General features: G+C 36.9%; 1 protein-coding gene across 1 annotated transcript in view; it reads left to right on the top strand.

The window, feature by feature from the left end:
* The window catches only part of SPICE1 (spindle and centriole associated protein 1), a 61,749-nt gene that overhangs the window by 31,315 nt on the left and 11,413 nt on the right, over positions 1-19,021 (top strand). Inside the window, exons 10-13 of the mRNA XM_029215127.1 lie at positions 32-297; positions 11,016-11,147; positions 14,420-14,561; positions 15,486-15,710. Coding sequence (XP_029070960.1) covers positions 32-297; positions 11,016-11,147; positions 14,420-14,561; positions 15,486-15,710 — 765 coding nt within the window. The remainder of the gene's footprint in view (positions 1-31; positions 298-11,015; positions 11,148-14,419; positions 14,562-15,485; positions 15,711-19,021) is intronic.

Raw genomic sequence — 19,021 nt, 5'->3', positions numbered from 1 at the left:
CTTAACATAGAATGACTTCTGTCATTATCAGTGAAAAGAAAACCAGATTTGCGTGCTCCTTCAAAACAGAAGAATAGAGTGTTATCAGCCAGCACAGCCTCCACAGACTTACCGAATAGCAGTAACCCCAGCCTAGATGTCCTCAAACACATGATACATGAAGTGGAACATGAAATGGAAGAATATGAGCGGTGGACAGGACGCGAGGTCCGGGGGCTCCAGAACAGTCAGGGTCTCACCGGCTTCACCCTGTCGCTTGTGAGCTCCCTCTGTCGCCTGGTTCGGTACCTTAAAGAGGTGAGGTTATTAGAGTCTTCTCTTCTGCCAGACTAATGGCAGAAATGGGTAGGTTTTTCCCCTCTACACTTGAATTATTGCAATCTCCAAATAAAGTATAATCAAATTTGAATAGTTTTGTTTAAAATACCTCAGCTTTAGATGATCTGTAGTAAAGGTTTATCCTCTTAATTTTCCTCTACATCCTTATACAGATAACATCAGATAAGTGATGTTGATTTTAATATGAGCTTTAGTAAAATGTAATTAATTAGGTAAATCTGCTATAAATAAAATTATATCTTGTGCTAATACTTCATATTACTGTTTGGCAGTTACAGGTTAATGAGAACTACTAAACATGTCCTCATTCTACTGCTTTTCTCTGCTTGCTATTCCCACTTCAGTTCAGTTTGGAGAGTGGTATGCCTGTAATCTGTAGACACAGATTAGGAAAATTCTTCATATTATTTGTATCACTGGTAACTTGGGCTTTGCTTCAGTGTTTGAAATGGGAGACATTTTATTGTTGTAAAAGTAATTTATAAGACAAGCAAGAATTGTATCTTTTATTTATTTTTTTTTACATCTTTAAAGAAATGTATCTTTAATTCATTTGTGAATAATAATCAGTCCTCAGAATGCTGTGGGATTAGAAATGGTTATGTATTATACCTTTTTAAAAAACCTATTTAAACTGTTATTTATTTTTTATATATTTAAATTTGTTAAGCAAATATGACCAAAAACTGTTTAAGGAAATTTTATCATTTAAAAAAAGTTGATTCATCACCCTAATTTACATGTATCAATTTCTCTGGAGATGTCTTCCTAAATTTTCTTTTTAAAAAATTAATTAATTAAAATGTTTACTTCTGTTTTATATTTTTTAATTTAATTTAATTTTTATTTTTTATGTTGGAGTATATTTGATTTACAATGTTATGTTAGTTTCAGGTGTACAGAGAAGTGATTATACATATACATATGTCTATTCTTTTTCAGAGTCTTTTCCCATATAGTTTATTACAGAGTGTTGAGTAGAGTTCCCTGTGCTATACAGTAGGTCCTTGTTGATTATCTATTTTTTATATATAGTAGTGTGTATATGTTAATCCCAGCCTCCTAATTTATCCCTAGCCCCCACTGCCAACCTTTCCCCTTTGGTAACCATAGTTTGTTTTCTAAGTCTGCTAGTCTGTTTCTGTTTTATAAATAAGTTCATGTGCTATACAGTAGGTCTTGTTGGTTATCTATTTTATATATAGTAGTGTGTATATGTTAACCCCAACCTCCTAATTTATCCCTAGCCCCTCCGCCCCCCTCCACCAACCTTTCCCCTTTGGTAACCATAGTTTGTTTTCTAAGTCTGCTAGTCTGATTCTGTTTTGTAAATAAGTTCATTTGTATCATTTTTTTTAGATTCCACTATAAGTGCTATCATATGATATTTGTCTTTGTCTGACTTACTTCACTTAGTATGATAATCTCTAGGTCCATCCATGTTGCTGCAAATGACGTTATTTCATTCTTTTTTTATGGCTGAGTAATAATCCATTGTATATATATACCACATCTTCTTTATCCATTCATCTGTTGATGAACATTTAGGTTGCTTCCATGTCCTACCTATTGTAAATAGTGCTACAGTGAACATTGGGTTGCATGTTTCTTTTCGAAGTATGTTTTTCTCTGGATATATGCCCAGGAATGGGCTTGCTGGATCATCTGGTGGCTCTATTTTTAGTTTTTTAAAGAACCTCCATACTGTTCTCTGTAGTGGCCATACCAATTTACATTCCCACCAACAGTGTAGGAGGGTTCACTTTTCTCCACACCCTTTACAGTATTTATTGGTTGTAGACTTTTTGATGATGGCTGTTCTGATAAGTGTGAGGTGATACCTCATTATAGTTTTGATTTACATTTCTCTAATAATTAGCGATGTTGAGCATCTTGTGCTTTTTGGCCATCTGTATGTCTTCTTTGGAGAAATGTCTATTTAGGTCTTCTGCCCATTTTCTGATTGGGTTGTTTGTTTTTTTGATATTGACCTGCATGAGCTGTTTATATAATATATTTTGGAGATAAATCCCCTGTTGGTCACATCATTTGCAAATATTTTCTCCCATTCAGAGGGTTGTCTTTTTGTTTTGCTTGTTGTTTTCTTTGCTGTGCAAAAGCTTTTAAGTTTAATTAGATCCCATTTGTTTGTTTTTATTTTCATTACTCTAGGAGGTGGATCCAAAAAGATAGTGCTGCGATTTATGTCAAATACTGTTCTGCCTAAGTTTTCCTCTAAGAGTTTTATAGTATCCGGTCTTACATTTAGGTCTCTAATCGATTTTGAATTTATTTTTGTGTATGGTGTTAGAGAATGTTCTAATTTCATTCTTTTACATGTAGCTGTCCAGTTTTCCCAGCACCACTTATTGAAGAGACTGTCTTTTCTCCACTGTATAATCTTGCTTCCTTTGTCAGAGATTGATTGACCATGGGTGTGTGGGTATATTTCTGGGCTTTCTATCCTGTTCCATTGATCTATAAGTCTATCTTTGTGCCAGTACCATACTGTTTTGATTACTGTAGCTTTATAGTATAGTCTGAAGTCAGGGAGCCTGATTCCTCAAGCTCCATTTTTCTTTCTCAAGATTGCTTTAGCTATTCAGGGTCTTTTGTGTTTCCATGCAAACTTTAAGATTTTTTTTGTTCTAGATCTGCAAAAATGCCATTGGTAATTTGATAGGGATTGCATTGAATCGGTAGATTACCTTGGGTAGTGTAGTCATTTTTACAGTATTGATTCTTCCAACCCAAGAACATGGTATATCTTTTCATCTGTTTGTGTCATCTTCGATTTCTTTCATCAGCATCTTATAGTTTTAGGAGTACAGGTCTTTTGCTTAGGTAGGTTTATTACTAGGTATTTTATTCTTTTTGATGTGATAGTAAATGGGATTGTTTCCTTAATTTCTCTTGCTGATTTTTTGTTGTTAGTGTATAGAAATGCAACAGATTTCTGTATTAATTTTGTATTCTGCAACTTTACTGAATTCATGGATTGCTCTAGTAGTTTTCTGGTAGCATCTTTAGGATTTTTTTATGGGCCATGCGAAGAACCATAAATATTACTTACTCTGCAGGCAAAGGGAAATCCTTGACCTGTCCTCAACAAAGGAATGACACAAATGGATTAACATACTGAACCTATCCAGGTTCTGCATGGTGGACTCATTGTAGGAGAGCAGAGCTCCCACTGTTCTTTCCCCACATCATTGCAAGGAATAATGGTTTTGCTTTCTCTGAGAAAAAGCAAGGAGTGAAAAATACCTCCGCCTCATTAGGTCCAGAAGCTCCACCTGGGGAAGAATTTTCACTAAATGTAATCACTGATTTCCACTGGACTGCTGATGAGATCTTTGTTAAGTAGAACATATTTCTTCAATTCTTACACCTGAACATATCTCCTCTCCCTATTATTTTACCTAGAAGCAATAACAATGTCCGAAGATATGCAGTTCTATCAGGAGTGATAGTGCACACATTCTCAAGCAGGACACCTTTTGGAGTAATTCAGAAATTACAGCCACAGGTCTGTAACAAAGAGAAATGGATATGGTAGCTCTCTGAAAAACAATAATGCATCATGCAAGTAAACATTATTACCAGGAGTTCAATACCAAATATGTGTAAACTAGGACAAGCACCTGCACTAAACTTCTGGTTCTCATCACTTGGTCCATTGAGTCTCTATGTGTAAGCAAGTATCAGAAAAAGATGTTTGGCACTGCCATGACAATAAATCCATCAAAGTTGGAAGCACTGAACTCTGTGAATTATTTCCCAAAATACAAAGCTCAAGCTGGAAAGAGTTGTATTCACCTGAGGCATTTCTGTGAAAATAAATATTACATAAAAGAGACAATGGACATAATCAGTGTCTAGATTGATACAGGATATTTAGTGACTTTCAGAAGACACTTATGATATGCAAAATTGCATTCTCTTCTTGTTTGCAATTATTATACTGAAATGTATTGAGGAAACACTTTGATGTAAATATTGAAGCAGCTATTTGCTTTTTAACACAGTAGTGCAAGGTCATTTCTCCAAAGTGGGGGGGAAATTAAAACTACATGAGTAGCTCTGGAATGTCACACTGATGTTAACGTTACTATTTAGATTAAACTATCAGTTTCAATGACTATGGAAAAAATTGAAAAGCATTTTTCCCATTTAAACTTATCAGACAGATAATACCAAAGTAGGGACACGATTTTCCCCTTGGCTCTGGTTAGTCTCGTATGTAGAAAGTGTATGGATAATTTTTCAAGCTTATCAGGGCCTACAGACATACTGACTACATTGTTCTGCAGGGCACAGATCTTACTGGCTTGAAGAGATACTGCAGAAGCCTATCAGCTAGATGAATGTACCTCTCATGTTTTTGTTTCCTGGTTGAGTACGTAGATCAAAAAGGTGGCTTTTTTTTTTTAACATCTTTATTGGAGTATAATTGCTTTACAATGGTGTGTTAGTTTCTGCTGTATAACAAAGTGAATCAGCTATACATATACATATATCCCCATATCTCCTCCCTCTTGCATCTCCCTCCCACACTCCCTCTCCCACCCCTCTAGGCGGTCACAAAGCACCAAGCTGATCTCCCTGTGCTATGTGGCTGCTTCCCACTAGCTATCTATTTTACATTTGGTAGTGTATATATGTCCATGCCACTCTCTCGTGTTTGTGGTTTTTACAGTTTTTTTCTCGTAGTTGATTTCTAATCTCATAGTGTTGTGGTTAGAAAAGATGCTTGATATGTTTTCAGTTTTCTTAGATTATTGAGGCTTTCTTTATGGCCCACTATGTGATCTATCCTGAAGCATGTTCTGTGTGTACTTGAGAAGAATGTGTATTCTGCTGCTGTCGGGTGGAATGTTCTATAAATATCAATTAAGTACATTTGGTATAATGTATAATTTAAGGCCTGTGTTTCCTCATTGACTTTCTTGTCTGGATGATCTGTCCACTGATGTAAGTGGAGTGTTAAAGTCCCCCACTCTTATTGTGTTACTGTAGATTTCTCCTTTTATGGCTGTTAGCATTTGCCTTATATACTGAGGTGCTCCTATGCTGGATACATGTATATTTACAATTCTTATATCTTCTTGGATTGATCCCTTGATCATTATGTAGTGTCCTTCTTTGTCTCTGGTAACAGTCTTTATTTTAAAGTCTATTTTGTCTGATATGAGTATTGCTACTACAGCTTTGTTTTAATTTCCATTTGCATGGAATATCTTTCAGTCTGTATGTGTCCCTAGGTCTGAAGTGGGTCTGTTGTAGACAGTATATGTATGGGTCTTGTTTCTGTATCCATTCAGCCAGTCTGTGTCTTTTGGTTGGAGCCTTTAATCCATTTACATTTAAGATAATTACCAATATGTATTTTCTTATTGCCATTTTTAAAATTATTTTGGGATTGTTTTCATAGGTCTTATTTCTTCCCTTCCTCTTTTTGTTCTCTTTTCTTGTGATTTGATTATCTTTGATGTTGTATTTGGATTCTTTTTCCTTTTTGGTCTGTATATCTATTGTACATTTTTGGTTTGTGGTTATCATGAGGTTTTGATATCGCAGTTTATATATATACAATATTGTTTTAAGTTGTTGGTCTCTTAATTTCAAATGCATTTCCAATATCCTGCATTTGTACTGTCCTCACAATTGTTGATTTTGATATCATATTTGTGTATGGATGATTTCCTACCTTTACTGTATGTTTGCCTTTACCAGTTAATTTTCCCATTTGTAATTTTCTCATTTCTTGTCGTGGGCTTTTCTTTTCCCCCTAGAGAAGTTCCTTTAGCATTTGTTGTAAAGCTGGTTTGGTGGTGCTGAATTCTCTTAACTTTTGCTTGTCTGTAAACCTTTTGATTTCTCCATCGAGTTGGAACGAGAGCCTTGCTGGGTAGAGTGTTCTTGGTGGTAGGTTTTTCCCTTTTATCACTTTAAGTATATCTTGCCACTCCCTTCTGGCCTCAGAGTTTCTGCTGATAAATCAGCTGATAACCTTATGGGGATTCCCTTGTACGTTATTTGTTGATTTTCCCTTGTTGCTTTTAATATTTTCTCTGTCTTTAATTTTTGTCAATTTGATTAACAACTTATTGACGGGCAATGTATTAATACATCTTTTGTTACCTGAACGTTATTGACCAGAGACGTATCAGTACGTTTTTAGAAAGTGATACAATTAATATCACCGTGTGAAGTTGTTAGGGCTTAAAATTGATCAAGGGTTCATTATACAACTTGCGATTGTCATTATTATTCACGTTTTGCTCCATTAGGTTTTTGTTCCAACATTGTGTAAATTATAAATGCAAGTTTTTTATCGTAAAATCTTCAAAAATTATGCATCATGAAATTTTGAGTGAAGAAGAATTTTTCGGTGAATTTTATGCAGATACTTTCTCTGATTGTTCTAGTGACATATATACTAGTGTTTCAGGAGATGATAGTTCTTCAGAATATAGTTCTGATTCAGCAGATGTGAATATTAGACCAACAAAAAGACAAAAAACCTTAGTGATTGATTCTGATACAGAAAATGAAAATGAAACTCACAGTGCTGGAGAATGCTTCTTTGCTTCTACAGAAGAGTGGGTTGAGGGCAACATTTCACAAAAATTAGAAGACTTTACGGGTGTGTCAGCTGTAACTATTGAATGTAATAACCCACAAAGTGTTAGTGAAATAGCAGAATTAATTTTTGGTAACGACTTTTTCAAGTTGGTTGCTTCTCAAACAAACTTGTATCACCAACAGAATGAAAAATCATAAAAAGTATGATAAGGCTTTAAAATGGACTGATGTAAGCAATAGTGACATGAAGAAGTTTCTTGGATTAATAATTTTGATGGAACAAATAAGAAAGTCACACTGGAAAGAATATTGGTCGACTGACCCCTTACTTGAAACACCTATCTTTCCAAAGATTTTGACGAGAAGAAGGTTCAAACAAATAATGACATTTCTTCACTTTAATGATAACTTGGAAACTCCATGTCCTGCAGACAGAATTTCAAAAGTTAAATCTCTTTTGGATTGTTTTCTACCAAAATTTCAATCGATCTATGCACCCAAACAAGAGCTATCACTTGAGGAGGCAAAGATAAAGTGGAGAGGACGACTCAGATTCAAAACCTATAGTCCGGGCTTCCCTGGTGGTGCAGTGGTTGAGAGTCCGCCTGCCGATGCAGGGGACACGGGTTTGTGCCCCGGTCCGGGAAGATCCCACATGCTGCAGAGTGGCTGGGCCTGTGAGCCATGGCTGCTGAGCCTGCACATCCAGAGCCTGTGCTCCACAACGGAAGAGGCCACAACAGTGAGAGGCCCGCTTACCGCAAAAAAAAAAACCCCTATAATCCCAGAACACTTACAAAATATGGAATTTTGGTCAGGATGGTTAGCAAAAGTGAAACTGGATATACATGCAGCCTTGAGATTTACATGGGTGAAGGAAAGAAACTGCAAGAAACAATATTATTGGTCCTACAACCTTATCTTGGTTCATGGCACCATATTTACAAAGACAGTTATTACAACTGTGTCCACATCTGAAATATTGTTGAAAAATAAAACCAGAGTTTGTGGGACTATAAGAGAGAATCGTGGTCTATTAAACCAATTAAAGGAGAAATCTAAAAATCTACAGATGGGAGAAATGACATTCTTACAGAAGAGAGAAGTGATTCTTCTTATATGGAAAGACAAGAGGCTAGTCCGCATGGTGACAACTATTCATGACGCCTCCATAGCATCTACAGGAAAAGAAGACAGGAGGACTGGCCATCAGATAACTAAGCCCACTTGTATATAGAGTATAATAAATATATGAAAGGAGTTGATTGATCTGATCAAATCTGTCAAACTTCAGTGTCCTCTGGAAAACTCTAAAATGGTATAAGAAACTGGGTTTCTTTTGAGTAATTGCGGTTTATTCAATGTGTTTAAAATTTATTGTAGCCTTAATGCACAGAATAAAATGACTTACAAGTAATTTTTATTAGCTAGACAATGGGTAACTGACCATTCTGGTGAATGTAATGGTAGTCCCGCACCTGGTCCTTCTTGTGGCGTTTCTAAAAGAGCCCCCTGCAAAGATCCACCTTGTCAACTATCAGGTAAAATAAAAACATATTCTAGAGGAAATAATACCCACAGGACTAAAAAGAAGTGCCACCAGAAAGTGTAGCATCTGCTCTTTCAGGGGAAAGCACAGTGAAACACAGTATGTTTGTAATAGATGTTCTGTTCCCCTGCACAGAGGTGCCTGCTATACTGCCCATCACACTCTAACAAAATATTAGAATGCTTTAGTAAGACATGTACAAAGTTTCAAATAAATACATTAAGTGCAAAAAAAAGTTGTCAATATTTACTGAAATGCTAGTGTTTCCATATTCACTTACATAACAAATTGCCAGCCACCAGCATTAGTTTCTGCAAAAATCCCCTGGTCAGTAATGTGTTAACATGTGTCTTGGCATGTTCCTCCTTGGCTTTATCCTGTATGAGACTCTCTGTGCTTCCTGGACTTGGATGACTGTTTCCTTTCCCATGTTAGGGAAGTTTTCGGCTATTATCTCTTCACATATTTTCTCAGGCCCTTTCTGTCTCTCTTCTCCTTCTGGGACTCCTAAAATGCAAATGTTGGTCCATTTAATGTTGTCCCAGAAGTCTCTTAGGCTGTCCCCATTCTTTTCATTCTTTTTTCTTTATTCTGTTCTGCGGCAGTGATTTCCGCCATTCTGTCTTCCAGCTCACTTATCCGTTCTTCTGCCTCATTTATTCTTCAGTGGATTCCTTCTAGTGTATTTTTCATTTCAGTTATTGCATTGTTTATCTCTTTTTGATTGTTCTTTATATCTTCTAGCTCTTAAACGTTCCTTGTATCTTCTCGATCTGTGCATCCATTCTTTTTCTGAGATCTTGGATCATCTTTACTATCATTACTCGGAATTCTTTTTCAGGTAGACTGCCTATCTCCACTTCATTTAGTTGTTCTTCTGGGGTTTTATGTTGTTCCTTTGTCTGGAACATATTCCTCTGTTGTCTCATTTTGTCTAACTTTCTGTGTTTGCGATCCCGCAGGCTGCAGGATTATAGTTTGTCTTGCTTCTTGTGTCTGTCTCCTGGTGGATGAAGCTGATCTAAGAGGCTTGTGCAGGCTTCCTGGTAGGAGGGACTGGTGCTGACCACTGGTGGGGTCTTGTCTCTCTCGTGGACAGGGCCATGTCAAGGGGTGTGTTTAGAGGTGGCTGTGGGCTCAGGAAGACTTTAAGCAGCCTGTCTGCTGATGGATCAGGCTGTGTTCCTGCCCTGTGGGTTGTTTGGCCTGAGGCATCCCATCACTGGAGCCTTCAGGCTGTTGGGTGGGGCCAGGTCTTGGCATCAAAATGGCAGCCTCCAGGACAGCTCATGCCAATGATTACCCAGTACCTCTGCCACCAGTGTCCTTGTCCTTGTTCCCGCAGTGAGGCACAGCTGCCCGCCACCTCCAAGACCAGGACGTAGGTCTGGCGCAGGCTCCTCTGCAGTCACTGCTTTTTCCCCTGGGTCCTGGTGTACACGAGACCTTGTGTGTACCCTCCAAGAGTGGCGTTTCTGTTTCCCCCAGTCCTGTGGAGTTCCTGTGATCAAGCCCCCCTGGTTTTCAAAGCCAAATGCTCTGGGGGTTCCTCCTCCCAGTGCCAGACCCCCAGACCAGGGAGCCTGACCTGGGCCCAGAACTCTCACTCCTGTGGGAGAACTTCTGCAATATAATTATTTTCCAGTTTGTGGGTTGCCCACCCGGCAGGTATGGGATCTGACCGTGTCGTGAATGTGCCCCTCCTACTGTCTCGTGGATTCTTATTTATCTTTGGAAGTAGAAGATCTTTTTTGGTAGGTTCCAGCCCTTTTTTGTCAATGGTTGTTTAGTAGTTAGCTGTGATTTTGGTGTGTTCGTGAGAGGAGGTGAGCTCAGGTCCTTCTACTCCACCATCTTGTAGAGATCTATCTAAATTTGCTTTTTAAAGATTTATTATACTGTCAGACTTGTGATAGTCTTACCATTCTTCTACCCAGAAGTTAGGAATCTCTAGGAATGTACTTTTGGCTCTCTGAACGTATTACAGGCTTAGAAGCATGTACTTTTTAGTTAATCACTTGCTTTACAAAGCTAAATCATTTAAACCTGTTTTTTATTTTTAATTATATTTTAACAAACTTAATTTTTGAATTGGTGATACATTTACATGGTATGAAATTCAAAGATACAGAAGGATATACGATGAAAAACCTAATTCCCACCCCTAACTTCCATTTAACCTGTTTCCTTCCTTGTAGTCAACTATCATTACCAGATACCAGTGTGCCCTTCTGGAGGTGGCCTACATACATTCAAGCAACATGTATATGTACTTCCTTCCACTCTCTTCTATAAAAATTGTAGTTGTTTAATTCTACATACCATTCTGTTCATTGTGTTATATTTAAAGAAGGGAAGAGGATAAAGCAGCACATTATAATCAACTATAAACCTTTTAATAAAAATATTTAATTGTCATTACTGTCGCATAATATATACTTTGTAAGTATTCTCTTCTTTGACAGCTTTGAGTAGAAACTTTCAGTTTTCAACATGTGATGCTATGGATGGGAGTTTATTTGACATTTTTTTTTTGTAGAGTGAGCTCCAACTGCGTAAAGAAGTAGAGACAAGGAAGCAACTGGAACAAGCATTAGGCGATCATCGAGAGCTGATTGATGCTCTGACAGCAGAAGTTCTTCTCCTTAGAAAAGAAAATACTGCTACCCAGGTACTTAGATGAGATCCCAAACTTTTCTGTGTTTAGTAGTATAAAGCATTTTTATGGATGTATGAGATTCTCTTCTTTGCCTTTGATTTACTTGTGCTGGCATGATTACTTATTGCTTCTTTATTATCATCAAGAGTAACTTTTATGGCACATTTATTATATTGGAGGTAGTATAGTAGAAACTTGGACTACAAATAGTGTAGAATAAGTCTACTGTCTTTAAGAAACTATTTATTGGGGAAGACAGAATCTACATTTAAATGATAACTACCAATATTATAATAGTTTATCCAAAATATGAAATGAGTGTTATGATAGCTACTTTTCATTTCAAAATAGCAGAGGATACCCTTTGAGGAACCTTCCTATAACATATGCTGTTTAAAGTTGTTTATAGTATCTTCAGTATCTTTATTCATCTTTTTGTTCTCAAATAGTGGTTATTATTACTTTTACTTAACAGCCAAAAGAGACTAGAAAATCAGTAGTTAGTAGACAAGTTATGTTTGTGTCAATGGACATTAGATATAAGACATGCAATTTTTTTTATTGATATATAGTTCACATACCATTTAACTCACCCTTTTAAAGTGTGCAGTTCAGTGGTTTCTTAGTATATTCATGGAGTTGTGTACCAGCACCATTAGCTAAGTCCAGAGTATTTTCATTAACCCAAAGAGAAACCCCATACTAATTAGCATTCACTCTCCATTCTCTCCTCCCCTCAACCCCTGGTAACCACAAACATACTTTATGTTTTTATAGATTTGCCTTATCTGGATATTTTATATAAGTGGAATCATGCAATATGTGGTGTTTGGTGTCTGGCTTCTTTCACACAACATAGTGTTTTCAGGGTTCATCCATGTTGTCACATGTATCAGTACTACATTCCTCTTTATTGCCCAATAATATTCTAAATATATGCTCTACCACATTTTGCTTATCCATTCATCAGTTGAAGGACGTTTGAGTTGTTTCCACTTTTTGTGTGTAATGAATTAATAATGCTGCTATGGACATTCATGTACAAGTATTTGTGTGAACATATATTTTCAATTCTCTTAGGAAGATAGTACACTTTTCAAGTATACTAGTACGTTCAACAAATCTTTATTGAGCACTTATTGTGGGCCTGGAACTGTTCTAGGTGCAGGAAATACAGTAATGAATGAAAAAAAAATCTTGGCCCTCAAGGAGCTTATATTCTAAATAAACACACCCCCAAATAGTGAAGTATATTGTAAGTTAGATGGTTATTATGTACTATAAAGAAAAATAAAGCAGGTAAGACGCATAGGAAGTGCCCAAGGTGGGAAGGTGTAAATAGGATGGCCCATGTCTGTCTGAGGAGGTGACATTGAATAAAGGCCTGAAGGAGGTGAGGAAGCAAGGATGCTGATAGCTGAAGGAAGAGCACTCGAGGCAGAGGAACAGCAAGGGTAAAGGTCCTGAGGTGGGAGCATGGCTATTGAGCTCAAAGCCATCAAGGAGACCAGGGTGGCGGGAGTGGGATGTGGCAGAGGGAGCGCAGGAGGAGACAAGAGCAGGGAAGCCAGATCACATGGGGCCCTGCAGGCTGAGTGAGGACTTGGGCTTTTGTTCTGAATGAGATGGGAAACCACTGAAGGGTTTTGGATAGAGAAGAGATGTGATCTGACTTAAGTTTTAAGAGAATCACTCTAGGCTGTTGTGTTGAGATTAGATCAGAGATCACTGCCCTAGCTCCATTCAAGCCCTTAGTGCCTCAGGACACTTCTAGACCAAAGAAATACCCAACAGTTCCATTTATTAAGTAGTTAGGTTCAAACAACTTAATAAGCATTTATGTCTTAACAGCTTGGATGCTGTGTGAAAAAAATAATACATGTAAATTGATAGAAAAAGTCTTATTTTTATCATGATTAAATAACCACAGTTATTTACTAATGGAATATGTATACATGTTGTACATGAAGCATTGTACAGCTTCTCATAGCTTAGAATCATATTGGACACCATCAGTCTTATTTCCTATTCACAATCATTTTTATGCAGTGTTGCTTTTTAGCACAGCAACTAATGAAAACTCAGCCTCACAAAGATATGACATCATCAGAAGGAATGTATCTTGACCTGATGTTGAATCTGTAAACACTTTAAGCTTGTAGGCAATGTCCCCTGCATTGGCAGGTGGATTCTTAACCACTGCGCCACCAGGGAAGCCCCTTAATATATTTTGAAGTCAACCGGTAGAATGTGCCAATGGATAGGATATGGGGTGAAGGGGAAGATGTGAGAGAAGAGTCAAGAGTTTTGGCCTGAGCAGTTAGAAGGATGGAGTTGTTATTGATGATGTGGGGATGTTCAGGAGGAGTTTGGTTTTGTGTATTTTAAGTTTGAAAAGCCTGTGTGAGTTCCTGGTGGAGATGTTGAGTAGGCCACTAGATATATGAGTGTGGAATTTGGGAAAAATTTGGGCAGATATAAAAATGTTTAGTATACTTCATTCAGCAGTCCTACTAATAATATTTCTGACTTCTGACCACATCTGATTTTTATCTAATGTCTGTTCATCTTGGAGATATCTATGTCTGTTTGTGTATATACCATTGGCCCTTGAACAACACTAGTTTGAACTGTGCTGGTTCACTTATACATGAATTTTTTTCAATAGATATGTACTATAGTACTACGCAATCTGTGGTTGGTTGAATCCACAGATGCAGGACCTCAAATATGGAGGGCCAACTGTAAAGTTATACATGAATTTTCACTGTGCAGAGGGTTGATGCCCCTAATTCCTGTGTTCAAGTGTCAACTGTAATATATATACATATGTGATATATATATATATATATGTATATGTATATATGTATATATATATATAGTCTTTTAACACTATTTTATATACATTACCATAAATTTTTATAATGCTTATGTTTATCAGTTTAAATGCCTCTATAATATTCTGTTGAGTTTCCTCCACTTGATGTATCTCTCAGGGTAGCTCGAGAGTCAGTAGTATATCATCTACATAAAGAGATTTTGTAAATTGAAAGCCCTATGAAAAGGTTAATTCTTATTGTTGTAGCAGTGTATTTATTAATTAATATTCCGTGATTTATTAGACCATTCTTCTATCATGGAATTTTTAAAATATTTATAATTATGTGTCTTAATGAATGCATTGTTTTAGTATTTGAAAGTCTGAAATGATATAGTTATACATACCTAGGTGATGATTTGTTGCCTGATATGCCAATGATATTATTTTGTTCGTTTTTCTCTAGGCAAGACTTCAGCAGTACATGATCACAACAGATGAGCAGCTTATATCACTCACACATGCCATTAAGAACTGTCCTGTGATAAATAACAAAGGAAGTCAGACATTAGAAAGGGGAGCCACAAGTAGAAATATGGACAGTCCAGGTGAGTGGAATAATCTTATTATCCCAGATTGGGATTAAAATACTTACAGAGGAAACAAAACTGTAAACTTGTATGTAATTATTGGCTGTGCGTAAACAGCATTAACACTATTACATTTGCCACTGCTACTTCCAGCTAATATTTATTGGGTACTTGCTCTATGCCAAGTACTTTTACAGTGTTTTACATGTATTATCTCGTTTAATCCTCATAATAGAGCTTTCATTTAATTTTCAAGAGTTCTTCACTCAGTCTTATGAGATAGGTGTCATTGTTACCCCCATTTTTTAGATGAGAAAACTAAGGCTTAGAGAAAGTGTTGGTAACTTAGCAAAGTCACACAAATAGAAAGTAGAAGAACTAGCTTCCTAGACATGTGGGAATTTAATACCAGCACCTTTCATTATGGTGCCCCAGGTTCAGAAGGGGACGGGACGGTCATGGAAAGAAAAAAAAATACTGACTTTCAGAAATTCATGACTTTAGTTCATTTGTGGTGATGCTTTTTTTCACCTCATGTGCCATCATTATATGCCATAGGCTGAATAGGACATTTAGGATTTTTTACTTCTAAGTAATATTTTGATGAGTGTCTCTGTGTGGAAAGAGTTTTATGGATTTAGGCGTGTTTTCTTAGAAGGGATTCTAAGAAGTGGCTGACTCTAAAATTTAACTTGCATGAGATAAACTCAATGGTGAGGGTGGGTCTTCAAGGGCAGTGCTTTTCTCAAAAACAGCCACTTCTTCCCAGTGCTGGCCCCCCAGGAGTTTTGCCTGTGAGGGACTGCTAAATGAGCACATGGACTAGAAGTGAAGGCTCCCGAGGCTCCGTGATTTTGCCCTCTGTGGAAATGCATCTAAGTATAAACACCTGAAATGCGCTCATAATTCCTTTGAGTACTCATAGCCTCTCATCTTCTTCAGAGGGTCCAGCTGTAAATGCTAATGTCTCCGTGCCATTGATGTTCAGAGGGGAAGATATGGTTGAATTGCCACAGGAAGATTTGCCTGTTAAACTGTCTCAGGTGCCAAACCCTCCAGAAAGCAGGAATCTGGCCAGCAGTTTTCCAGGGCATATATTTGAGCCAGCGGTATTGTTAACACCACCCAGGCAGAAGAGCAACTCAGAATTCTGTCCTTTGCAGGATGGTAAGCAGGCTTCTTCTAAAGCTATAAGGCAGCTGTTTTTTTTATGCTTCATATATCTAAAATATTGTGTTCATTTTTCCCTGATAAACAGAATTTTAAAAGATACTGATTACCATACCTAATCTTTAAGCTGAAGGAGGGTCTTTCAGGGTGGTTTATATCATGTGTATTACACTTATGGTGAAATGTGACAGTGAATTTCATTATGTGTCTGTTCCATCAGACATTGTAAATATTAATTGAACTCAGATCAAAGGACCAAAGTCCTCAGCAATAAATATGCAGAGTAAGGGGAATCCCATTTGTGTCTATGGTCCAGGGCCACAAGAAGGGGTAAGAAACAAGGGGAGATTGTACTCCGGAGAGTAAGGAAAGTTTAACCAAGGAAAGACAGGAACTGTGACTTAGAGGATTTTGTAAGTCAGATCTGATTATTAACCTCTTTTTTAGCAAAAGTTTTTAGCTCAGTCAGCTTGGAGAATTTTATAATGAAAGCCTATGTATAATTAAAAGTAGCTTTAGAATTACTTTTGCAGCACATATAAAGAGAACTTTGAATAATATTTTAAAAATTTATTATTAATCCTTAGCTCATAGATTCTTAAAACTTGGAGCTCATGGATGGTCTTCAGATGTTCCATGGACTCCTTCACTGTTTGGAAAATTATGTTTATTTGTCCACATGTACATTTTTCTGGAGCTATAGCTTTCATTTCATTTTCAGAAGAGTTCTTCAATCAAAAAAACTACCTTAGATGTTCCTCCAAAGTTTTTAGAAAAATGTTATTCAGCCCTGATTTGCCTAAATTTTTCTTTCTTTAAAAAGAGTGTTTATATTTTTATGTAGAGGAACAGAAGAATAATTTTTATTGTCATTAGGACATACAGAATTTGTCAGATTTTCTGCACTTCGTTTCCCTTAGAGGACGTGAAAAGACCATAAGAGGTTAAAGAAAATGACAAATCCTTGCTGTTATAAAATTTGTTTTAGCATTTACAATGCAAATGTAGAGTTTGTCAGATCTGTGTGGTGCAGGGGGACAGCGCTAGGCTGAGGGTCAAAAGTGCTGGAGTCTTGGCCTGCTGGTCCAGTGACTAGCTGTCGTCATGGGGCTAAGATACCTCTCCTGGACTTTAGTTTTCCTGTCTCTCAAATGAGAGTCTTTTCCTTTATCTTTAATGTCCTTCCAGCTCTACAGTTCTGTGATTTGATATTTCCTCTTTAGAAGTCTAGTAAGTATTATTAACATTGGCTAGATTTACGAAATATAATTTCAGTTCTGATTTCTGTGCAAGTTAGCTTTTCATTCCTTATTTTTCAAATGTTTGCATGTTATTAATGGGCTTGCCTAATGATCTCTTATGAGATATTGTAAATTATTTTTCATTGGTGATAACAAGGTAGCTTGAAATCCTTTTAAAGAAATAATTATAATAAATATTTTTACTCTGCAAATATATTAACTGTTTGTGCAAGCAAATTATTCAGGAATTGCTCTAGACAACATTTTGTTAGCATCTTCAGCAGGTTCTGCATTGAAAATAACACTGCACATTTCTTTTACAGTGTGCAGATAGAACTACCTTGGAGTATGTATTCTGAATTGGTGAAGTTTTATTAACATACTTTTCAGCATTTTCTTTGGAATGCTCACATGTAAAGAGTTGTTCAGTTAAACTGAACATGCAGAGATGAGAGGTACATAGGGTGCATCATCAGTGTTCAGTTATGCTCTAGAACAACTGTTCAATAGAACTTTCTGTGATGATAAAAAATGTTCTGTATCTCCCCCATTTAATATGGTAGCCACTATTAGCCTTATGGGACTGCTGAGAACCTGAAATGTGGCTACTGTGACTGATGGAACTGAATTTTAAATTTTATTTAATTTTAATTAAAGTTTGAATATGAATAGTCACATATAACCAGAGGCTGCCATATTGGACAGTGTTGTTCTAGAATTTCCCATCATAAATACTTTCCTTTAGCTACTAATCAATTTCTACTTTGTTTTATAACCATGCTTCTTGAAAGAGTGGTATACATATGCTGTTTTCACTTTCTTATCTTCCATTCACTTTTTAAAGTATTAATTTAATTCATATTTGCAGGTGGTTAAAAAAAGCACGTACAAGGGTCTCCTCCTCCTCCACCTCTAGGCCTACCGCAAGAGGCAGTTATTTTTATCCCAGTTTGATTTCTGTTTATCTGATGGTGGTCTTAATAATTAACATAAAATATTTTCACATCTCTTTTCTTGAAGTATCAACTTTACACAATCATTATAGACTCTCCCTTATTAAAGAAAAGGGTTTAATTCATCTTAACACCTGCCTCTCTTCTCTGTCTAATTTGGATAATTATATTTTTATTTTTATTTCTTCTGTTGCAGGACTTCATGACTTTAAATACTTTCTATTTCTTTTTCATTAACTTCAGGCAGTATCTATTCGCTCTCTGCTATGAGAGGAGAACACTAACTCCCCTCCCTTCCTTCTTCCTCTCCTTTGTTTCCACCTCCCATCTTCAGTCACCTTTACCTTTCCTTTGGTAGTATCAAGTTTGTTAACATTTACAATGTTCCATTACCATTATATCTTCTCTGTCTCATCTATAGATGGATACTGACATTGAAAACAAATAACAATTACATTTTCTTTTTGGGTCCATTGTTACTATCAGTCCTTGTGCCACACAAAAGGAAAAAGTTCATAGTATGAAGGTCAAGGTGAATTTTTATTTCACTTCATCATTTGCTCAGAATGTTTTATTTGGCTCTGTGTTTATACTGTGATTTTCTTGTTCTGTTTTTATTTTGCCTGAAGATTCAAATTGCTTTTATCGTCTTGTTGACAAAAGTATAATGTGCCTTCACCCGTTTCATTTACATGTCCTTTAGTCATTCCACTTTGACACCAGAGATACCTTCCCAGAGCCCACCAACCTCTATTCCAGTCTCAACGGATTGCTTCCTGGGCCTGTTGCACAGCTCTTATCCTGGGACTTGCTGTTATCACACTTTTAAAAAAAATATTTATTTATTTTATTTTTGGCTGTGTCATGTCTTAGTTGTGGCACACAGGATCTTCGTTGAGGCATGTGGGATCTTTCGTTGTGGCATATGGACTTTTCTCGAGTTGTGGCGTGCAGGCTCCAGAGCGCGTGGGCTCTGTAGTTGTGGCACATGGGTTCTCTAGTTGTGGCTCGTGTGCTCAGTAGTTGCGGCACGTGGGCTTAGTTGCCCCGCAGCATGTGGGATCTTAGGTCCCCCACCAGGGATTGAACCTGTGTCCCCTGCATTGGAAGGCAG

This window comes from Monodon monoceros, unplaced genomic scaffold, assembly GCF_005190385.1.
Source record: "Monodon monoceros isolate NGI ecotype Baffin Bay Population unplaced genomic scaffold, NGI_Narwhal_1 Super_Scaffold_11, whole genome shotgun sequence".
NCBI classification, from domain to species: Eukaryota; Metazoa; Chordata; class Mammalia; order Artiodactyla; family Monodontidae; genus Monodon; species Monodon monoceros.
The sequence above is the reverse complement of the archived record's forward strand: the minus strand, read 5'-3'. Positions and strand labels throughout refer to the sequence as shown.